The sequence below is a fragment of the Enhydra lutris genome, unplaced genomic scaffold (assembly GCF_002288905.1).
Source record: "Enhydra lutris kenyoni isolate GAN:26980312 unplaced genomic scaffold, ASM228890v2 scaffoldscaffold13, whole genome shotgun sequence".
Taxonomy (NCBI): domain Eukaryota; kingdom Metazoa; phylum Chordata; class Mammalia; order Carnivora; family Mustelidae; genus Enhydra; species Enhydra lutris.
The window spans coordinates 4,388,457-4,398,172 of record NW_019154097.1 but is presented as its reverse complement, the minus strand read 5'-3'; the positions used below and the strand labels follow the sequence as shown (position 1 = coordinate 4,398,172).

At 47.4% G+C, this 9,716-nt stretch overlaps 2 protein-coding genes across 2 annotated transcripts; both read left to right on the top strand.

Moving 5' to 3' along the window:
• Nucleotides 1-2,074: 2,074 nt before the first annotated feature.
• Nucleotides 2,075-3,031, top strand: LOC111145914 (olfactory receptor 13C7-like). Its single transcript, XM_022501223.1, has one exon. The coding sequence runs from the start codon at nucleotides 2,075-2,077 to the stop codon at nucleotides 3,029-3,031; it is 957 nt and encodes a 318-aa protein (XP_022356931.1).
• A 5,318-nt stretch (nucleotides 3,032-8,349) lies between these two features.
• On the top strand, nucleotides 8,350-9,306 carry LOC111145900 (olfactory receptor 13C7-like). Its single transcript, XM_022501200.1, has one exon. It carries the CDS (start codon nucleotides 8,350-8,352, stop codon nucleotides 9,304-9,306), a length of 957 nt encoding a protein of 318 aa, XP_022356908.1.
• Nucleotides 9,307-9,716: the final 410 nt, after the last annotated feature.

Here is a 9,716-nt window from a genome sequence, read left to right as displayed (position 1 = left end):
TCTGAGAGATAAGGTCTGTAAGGCCTGGTCATGGCTTGGTAGCACCCAGATGGGCAGTGACACCAAAGACAGTCATTTCTCTTTGCTGGCAGCCTCTCCGCTCCAGGGGGCCTCCCTTCCTGTGAGCCACAGACCCAGCCTAGATGTCATCCCATGCTGGGTAATTGCCAGGTGATGTCTATGGCCAGCTCTTCGTTGTGCAGAGTGGTGGTGAGTGTGTGCAGGGAGGACTGGACTGGGGACAAGACAATTATTTCCAAAGCTCTGAAGGCTGCAGCTGTAGCCAGGGAACAGGTCTGTTTTGCATGAGCCCAGAGGAGTCTTAGGGCAAGTGGAGGAAGGGAGAAGTGAGAAACAGGGCAGATATCAACAGCCCAGCTTCCTGACAACAATATGTTATATAAATGTTGAAGCAGGGGCAGAGAAATCACTTCCTTAAGAGAGGATCACTGTAACAGGTGGGTAAGAGAAGGGGACTGGACTGGTTTAATATCTGGAAAGCCTGCCAAGTCTCAAATTCTGTACTCCTTGGTACTAGCAGAGCCTTCCTCTAAAAACAATTCTCTATCCTTTAATTCCATATATCCCGAGAGAAGCTCTTTTGAGCATTGTATCATCACCAATCAGGAAAAACACACCTCTTCTTCGGGGCCACATGTAATTCACAAACCTGTCTCCAGACCTCCGTTTCTCCACCTTTAAACTAAGAGGTCAGTGATTCTCAAGACTGGTGTGGATCTGATGTACATGAGTAGCATTTCTTTAAAAAGCGAGCAAACAAAAAACTAATCTCTGAGATCATCTCCAAATGTAGGACTCGGCAGCCTGTTTTTAACTGGCAGTCATGCTGTTTTGGGTCTCCTGCTACAGGCCCTGATGACATCTGGTGTTCCCAATCTCTTTGGCAGTAAAATTGTGATGATCTACACTCTGGCTTGGATGTTCTAGGCAGCTGAGTAGAAGTACCTGTGACAATGTCTGCAAAGCATCTACGTGGCACTGGAAGCCGTGTGACTCAAGGCCCCACTCAACTGACCCCGAGGGTGAGAATTATGAATGGGCTCTGACCATCAGGTAAGATTTCATTCCTTGGGCCCAAGTTCCAGAGAAGCAGAGGTGCAGACAGGTCAGCTGCAGTCACAGGAGGCGACAAACAAGGCCTGTGCTGCAGGTCAGGTTTCTGGAGACGTTGGTGGGAGCTGCAAGTGGTCGGCTCCAGAAATTCAATTTGATCAGATTTTCCAGAGAAGAGGGTTAAGATCAGATGAAGTGATTTACACTAACTACCTTCACAGAATACTGAAGTGTAAGCCAGATACTGTGTAAGAAAACTATTAAAGTAACTTTATGTTTTCAAGCCATTATATTCTCTTTGTATAAGACTGTGTTGGAAGTCCACTTAGAGAAACTTGCTGGGCAAGGAGAGAACTAGATCCATAGGAATGGGCCACATGACATCAATGGCTGGTGTCACTGAGCTATGCTAGTCTGAGGTCCCAATTATATGACAGAGACAGAGTTACTCAGAGGCTCCTGCTTCTCTGTAAAGTGTTGAAGACACACAGCATTTGCAGACATGTAATTTTTGCTTGAGGTATATTAATGTCATTGACTAGACAAAAATGTCTTTTATCTTATTAAGCTTCTTTGGATTTCCACATTCTGCATTTCATGCTTTTGACTGATACACAGCCCAACTTTAGATAACTTGGTCTTTTAGTTGAATCCCACAGGTTAAGTTTATTTACAATTTTAGGGACTGCATATTGTGATCCCCATGTAGTATATCTTTTTTTAAAAGATTTTATTTATTTATTTGATAGACAAAGATCACAAGTAGGCAGAGAGGCAGGCAGAGAGAGAGGGAAAGCAGGCTCCCTGCCGAGCAGAGAGCCCGATGCGGGGCTTGATCCCAGGATCCTGAGACCATGACCTGAGCTGAAGGCAGAGGCTTTAACCCATCGAGCCACCCAGGCGCCCCTGTGATCCCTGTGTAGTGACTCAAGCAAGCCATCAGAAAACCAACACGTATTTCTGCCTTCAGTACTTTCAGGGATACAGGAGAGTATTTGAAATGGAAGCATCCAACCAGTCTGCTGTGACAGAATTTGTTTTGCTTGGCCTCTCTGCCCATCCAAAACTAGAGAAAACGTTCTTTGTGCTCATCCTGTCCATGTACCTGATGATCCTGCTGGGCAACGGGGTCCTCATCCTGGTGACCATCCTTGACTCCCGCCTACACACGCCCATGTACTTCTTCCTGGGGAACCTTTCCTTCCTGGACATCTGCTACACAACCTCCTCAGTCCCTCTAGTCCTGGATGGCTTCCTCACTCCCAGGAAAACCATTTCCTTCTCAGCCTGCACGGGGCAGATGTTTCTCTCCTTTGCCATGGGAGCCACAGAGTGTGTGCTTCTGGGCATGATGGCATTTGATCGCTATGTGGCCATCTGTAACCCCCTTAGGTACCCCGTGGTCATGAGCAAGGCTGCCTATGTACCCATGGCGGCCAGCTCCTGGGTGGCTGGTGGAGCCAATTCCTTGGTGCAGATCTCCCTTGCAGTACAATTACCCTTCTGTGGGGACAATGTCATCAACCACTTCATCTGTGAGATCCTGGCTGTCCTGAAGTTGGCCTGTGCTGACATCTCCATGAATGTGATCAGCATGGGGGTGGCCAATGTGATCTTCCTGGGGGTCCCAGTTCTGTTCATCTTTGTCTCCTACATCTTCATCCTCACCACCATCCTGAAGATCCCCTCAGCTGAGGGGAGGAAGAAGGCCTTCTCTACCTGCTCTGCCCACCTCACTGTGGTGGTCATCTTCTATGGGACTATTCTTTTCATGTATGCGAAGCCCAAATCTAAGGACCCCCTGGGGGCAGACAAGCAGGATGTTTCAGACAAGCTCATCTCCCTCTTCTATGGGCTTCTGACCCCCATGCTCAACCCCATCATCTACAGTCTGAGGAACAAGGACGTGAAGACCGCTGTGAGGAACCTGGTGGCTCAGAAGCATGTCACCCAGTGACAGTGGGATACGTTGTGACCCACACACTCTGATCACTTGAGAAATTCAGTGCAAATTAATACTAGGTGAGGGGCAAGGGGAGTTCAGGGCCATGCTGCTTACAGAGTGGTCCATGGACCAGCAGTGTCAGTATCAGCTGGAGCTTTTTAGACACGCAGATTCCAGACCTACTGTTAACGAGATCCCTCCAGGGACTCATATGCACATTAACCTTGAGAAGTATTGGTTACAGGTGTGTAGTGGATGCTGGGGGGTGTATCACCCCAAAACTACCCCTACCCCACCTAGGGGTGAAGCTCCTCTTACCCCGGCTGTTGGGAGTGTTGGTGGCTGACTGCATGCAGTTGGGAGTTCCTGCGCTGGTTCGCCCTTGGGCCACGAGAGTTATGGGCAGTTCAAGTTGGCCCTCTGAGCTCACTCCTGCTTCTTTCATCTTCACCCCATAGGTGTTGATCTCAAGAGCTCTCTCCTGCGTGAAAGTCTCCCCATCAGGGTCAGCTTCTTGGGAAAGCTTACCTGCGACAGAGAACAGTTGCCGAATCCCAGCACTGGCTCCTGAGCTGTGTGTGTGACGGGCCTACGTCCTTCTCAGGTGTCTCCTGTACCCTGGCTCCCAAGGACAGTAACTGGGTGAATTCCTTTTGTTCAAGGAAAAAAATTATTCCCTAAAAATGATTTGCTAAGTTAAATTCCTATAAATGGATCTTAATTTGTACTTATTGTACAAGTGTCTTTACTCCTGAGCCGAGTCGGCAGGGCTGTCTTACCCCCTGCACATGAGGGTGCGGTAGTCAGGTCTGTGGGGTGTTTTCCAAGTACAAAGATACTCGAAGTCTGGAAAACATGTTGGCTCTTAACTACAAAACAAACACAAAACCCTTAAAAAACCTTAATAATTATTTATTTGCTTTCCTAAAAAAAGGAACATTATGTCAACTTCAGTAATGGATAAATGCTTATATTCATGAATCATATTTTAAAGATTTATTTTATTTATTTGAGAGAGAGACACACAGAGAGAGAGAGCAAGCATGCACAGGGTTGGGGAGGGGCAGAGAGAGAGGGAGAATCCCAAGCAGACTCCATGCTGAGCCCAGAGCCCAAGGCGGGGCTCAATCTCATGACCCTGAGATCAGGACCTGAGCCAAAACCAAGAGTCAGATGCTTACACGACTGTGCCACCCAGGCGCCCCATTATTTTAGAACAATCTGTAGTTAGTTACTTTCACTTTCCAGAGTTTTTATGCTTTTTGTTGAGAAATAATAGAATTATAAATTGAATTACTTGTAAGCCAAATAATTTTAATAACAAAAGTAGAAAAATCATTAAAAATATACTACAAAATTATACTTCAAGTGCAATTCAGGTGCATTTTGATATCATCTGGGATGGGACCTCCTAAAGTAAGAGTGTCCAGGCAGAGGGTAGGGGGGGAGTCTTGAGATGGACCCAACAGTTCCAGATAGATTTGTCTTCAGTGCCTAAACATGTACTTAGCATACAGGTGCTAAAGGAAACACACCGATGTCTCTCCCCAACTACCTTTCAGCATTATCTTATCCCCCTGTACTCCTTGAGCTCAGAGACATGTGGCGTGTGGCTTGGAGATTTCTATAGACGGTCTAAGTGAGGGCTTGGAGGAGTTAAACTTTTTCCTAAGAGAAAATCCCAACACGCCAGTCCCTAGCCTGAAGCTGGTGGTGGTCTGTGGGTTATAGAGATCCCCAGCCAGGGGTCTCCAGGGCTACTTTTCCTCAGTCTTCATGAACATGACAACAGCATTGGTGGAAAGGGGCTGAACCCATGCCCTATAATGAAATCTTTGGGCATTTCCCCTGTGGTAACATGAACCATAATGTCCACATGGCTGATGGGGACATACATCAAACTCTGATACCAACTTCCATCTTCTTCGAATGGAGGGAGCATTAGTACCCAGAGTCTTTTATTAGCAAACCCACCCTGCAGATAAGACAGGTCTTTGTCAGTTGTTTTTGATAGAGATTAGGTTTCAATCCCAGGCTCCTCTAGCTCCTCCCTGCCTTCCCCCTCATCGACTTCTAAGGGAAGATTCCTGTCCTCAGGCCTTGTTGAGCAGGCGAGGCCAAGCTCTGTACTGCCTGACTCTCACCTCCTGAACCCCAGCTGAGATTACCTGAGGATTTTCGGTTTCCCGTCACTAAAGATCTCTAACTAAACAAAAACTCTTAGCAAAATACTAGTTACCTAGTTCCCTGCCTGGCTGTGACTCCAGAGCAGCTTCTAAAGCTAAACTTGGTTGTTCTCTCACCAAGCCCAGAGCTCTCTTCTGCCCTCATGTCCTCTGCTGCAATCCATAATCCTTGTTCCCCACGTTACTATAGCATGGCAGGACACAGGAAGAGTTGCTTCTTAGTGGGGAGCTAAACTGCCCTGACCTCCTTCCTCTGACTCTTGCCTGCTCTGGGCTCCCATATAGCTCAGAAGCACCAGGCAATCATCTCTCAGACTGTAGCTGTCACTGGGACATTTCTGGAAATCAGAGGTGCCACCCTTGTCATTTCTGTCCTCTTTCTAGTGCCTGGTGCTGACCTGTGGTACATGTCTGTTGCTTCCTGTCTTTGAGGTTAAGGGTTAGAGCTGGTCAGCTCTGGATGGGTGCCGAGGGTCAGCAGCAAGGGTCAGCTCCTGAAGCATGAATAGTGTGTCTGCCCAGTGTGTCTGCCAGGGCCTGGGCATACCTTCCACCTCTTGTTGGGACTCTTAGCCTTGCAAAGACAAGTACAAGCCTCCTTTAACAGATACCATTGTGGTAAAAGCACAGTCAGACTTTAGTCATCTCCTCTACTTCTGGGAAGGTTGGCAAGGAGAGGATGGGAATTTTCTAATCTAAGGAACCTCTCTTTGTAGTGAGAGTTGAGATTTACAGTGTTGTCTACGACTTCTTTAATTGGGTTCATAGGACACAGGCCCTAAACTCCTGTGAGGCTTTCACCAAACTTTAAATTGCTTCTGGGATTAAAACTGGCCCCAAACAACCAGAACTCTAAATTGCTGCATGGCTCCATGACAGAACCTATGGAGAGAGGGCAAGCGGCAGAGAACAAAGTGTGTCTGCCCCAAGCACGCAGGCTGGACATGGCTGCCAGGACCACTGGGAAACAGCAACTCGAGATGCCCTTCTGGCTATTATCTCACTGGGCATGGCGAAGGCCAGGAAAGGGAGCAGTGAGAGCTCCTTAGGCTATGGCCAACCCTGAATGTTCTTTACCTTGCTGTGAAAATTGAAGGAACGACTTAGCTCCAAGACAACTAAACAGAACTGGCTGCAGGTTTCCAGGCCCAGCCTCAACAGATAGAGCTAGACAGGGGATGGTCCAGGTGGGCAATTGAAGCAATCAGCTGTAGAGCCAGAAGCCTTCCAGCATCCTCTCTACCATGAAACCTTCTGTCCAGGTAAGCTCCCAACCCCACCATGGCCTCATCTCCAACTCCATACTGGATCTAGACTGAGCTCTCTCTTTGGCCAGAACTTCTTCAAGTAGGTGGGAGAGGAAAAACATGGTTGAGAGTGGGGACCTGGTCACAGCTCCCATGTCTATGAAAGGCTTTGATGAGGGAAGGAAGGAGGCATGTCCTGGGAGTATAGGCCAGTGTAGGGATGGGGCAGGAGGTACAGTGTGGGGATAACCTTAGAAGAAGAAAGTTGTGCTTGATGTGAGGGAAAACCTTCCAGCAGTCAAGGCTGTCTGACAGAGGAATGATACAACATAGTTCAAGGTGTTCAAAACAGAAATGGGAAAATTGCATTTCACAGATGTTCATACAATTGAGGGGAAAGAGGCAAACCAGTTACATTACAACATTCCTGCCAAGTCTGAGATTCTCCAGCCAATAGTACTCATGTCTCTAAAAAACAGATCTCTTTTTTTCCAAATGTTCCCAATTCTCACAGTTAATTTCCTCTGATAATTGCTTGGGATATCTTCAGACTAGCAGAAATAGTTTAAGAGTCACAGAGGCAATGTGTGAAGCCCAGGGACCCCCCTCCCTGTCCTCCGCCCCAAGCTCTGTTATAAGGCAGACATCTTAGAGAAAGGTGTGGCATCTCTATTTTTCTCGAGTGTCCTAGGGAAAGCAAGGATGACCAGAATTTCATAATGGGTCCTTCACTCCTCAGTAGATCTGCTCTGGCACAACAGGGGAGCACTCATGAGCTTCTGTTTCCTCCTGTTTAACATGAGAAGCCAAGGCCAAAGGTTTCCTCTAATGTATTGGGTTTACTGGTCTCCGCAACTGGAGTAGATATGTACAATGTCTCTTTGGAGCGACCCCTCTGCAAGGCTGGATAGAATGGTCTGCTTTTCTGTGGGGTAGAAAGCATTACTGTGGCATTGCCGTGCCTTTAATGGTCAACGCAGGTATGGAAGGGTTTGAGTGGGGATTTGTAGACTGCAGAACAGCCACAAAAGCATAGAGCCTGCTCGCAAAGTCGCAGATGCTCACACTGGGAGGCATAAGGGACATTTGTCCTTGGATTTTACACCTGCTCCCCAGCCCTGGGGGCTGGTGCAGAATTGCAATGCTGTGGACAAAGCCCATGGTTACAGAGGGGGAATGTGGAAGTCCTTCCATTGGGGTCTTAATGAACTATTAACCGGATTTTCCCTACTGACAGTGCAATGAAGGGAGATCACCAGCCAAACTCACAAGAAATGAAGTATAAACCTGACATAAAGTCACAAATATGAATGGTAGTCACAAATATTAATGTTCCTGACGTCTGCCCATCACGATCTCTCCATGTAGGACTCCACCTGGAGCCAAAATGATAGTTACAAAATTACTATACAAACACAGAATTAGAGCCAGGGGAGGGATGCCAGGGGTTAGCATCACTGAGCATGACAGCCTGAAGCCCCCAAGAACACTGCAGGGACAATTGTGGGCAGGCAGGGCTGGTCAGAAGAGCTAGCTGGTGCCCTGGACCCATGTGTGCAGCACACCCTCAGGGTTCCTCTTGTGTGTTCCCATAGAGATCCTTCCTTCAAGTGTGTCAGTACTATTGATTTGGGTACAGTTTTGCCATATATTACGGTTGGGTTAGGCTTCCAGGGCCTGCTCTTTCTGCTTTTGATTTGATATATCCCAACTTTTAAGGTATTTCAGTGGACAATGATTTTTAGAACTTTGCTGCTGATATTATACACTGGCATGACAAAGGGTAAATTTAATTAATAAATTCTAGAAGGACCTCATTGTTATCGCCACATATTGATCCCTATAAACATGTGTTTGCTGTCCTCAGTTTTCCTGAGGGTGGAAGAGAGAATTTAAAATGGAAGTGGCCAACAAATCTGTTCTGGCAGGATTTGTCTTACTGGGGCTCTCAGATCAGCCAAAGCTTGAGAAAACATTCTTTGTGCTCATCCTGTCCATGTACCTGGTGATCCTGCTGGGCAATGGGGTCCTCATCCTGGTGACCATCCTTGACTCCCGCCTACACACGCCCATGTACTTTTTCCTGGGGAACCTCTCCTTCCTGGACATCTGCTACACAAGCTCTTCCATCCCTCTAGTCCTGGATGGCTTCCTCACTCCCAGGAAAACCATTTCCTTCTCAGCCTGCACAGGGCAGATGTTTCTCTCCTTTGCCATGGGAGCCACAGAGTGTGTGCTTCTGGGCATGATGGCATTTGATCGCTATGTGGCCATCTGTAACCCCCTTAGGTACCCCGTGGTCATGAGCAAGGCTGCCTATGTACCCATGGCGGCCAGCTCCTGGGTGGCTGGTGGAGTCAATTCCTTGGTGCAGATCTCCCTTGCAGTACAGTTACCCTTCTGTGGGGACAATGTCATCAATCACTTCATCTGTGAGATCCTGGCTGTCCTGAAGTTGGCCTGTGCTGACATCTCCATGAATGTGATCAGCATGGGGGTGGCCAATGTGATCTTCCTGGGGGTCCCAGTTCTGTTCATCTTTGTCTCCTACATCTTCATCCTTACCACCATTCTGAAGATCCCCTCAGCTGAGGGGAGGAAGAAGGCCTTCTCTACCTGCTCTGCCCACCTCACTGTGGTGGTCATCTTCTATGGGACTATTCTTTTCATGTATGCGAAGCCCAAATCTAAGGACCCCCTGGGGGCAGACAAGCAGGATGTTTCAGACAAACTCATCTCCCTCTTCTATGGGCTTCTGACCCCCATGCTCAACCCCATCATCTACAGCCTCAGAAACAAGGATGTGAAGACTGCTGTGAAGACCCTGGTGAATCAGAAATGCTTTGCCCAGTGACTAGAAGGAAGCAGTATATCTTGTGATTCTGTGCACACAGATCCCCTAGGAAATGGCTACTTCATATGTGTGGATTTGTTTGATGGTCCTACACATCAGTTCCATCATAAAACTGCCCAAATGATGCACATCAGGATGGGGCTTTCCCGAACGACTGATAAAGGGACATCAAGTCTTTAGAATAAAGAAGGGGTTGTGCTAAATCACCTAGAAATGAGAATAAGTGACTATTAAGTTTTATTTTTATTATGAAAAAAACAAGTAAAAATTAAAACTTCAAAAGAAAAACATACTTTCCTTGTTCCTGTGCAGACCAGCTGCATGTTGTATGTGCCATTATGTTGTTTCTGCTCTACTGTGCAATGGGGAAGGAGGGTGGCAGTGAGGAAAAGTCACTTCTTCATTGGTGT

What these genes read in the sequence shown, in the direction of transcription:
- LOC111145914 (XM_022501223.1), top strand. Translation starts at nt 2,075, where the DNA reads ATGGAAGCATCCAACCAGTCTGCTGTGACAGAATTTGTTTTGCTTGGC.
- LOC111145900 (XM_022501200.1), top strand. Translation starts at nt 8,350, where the DNA reads ATGGAAGTGGCCAACAAATCTGTTCTGGCAGGATTTGTCTTACTGGGG.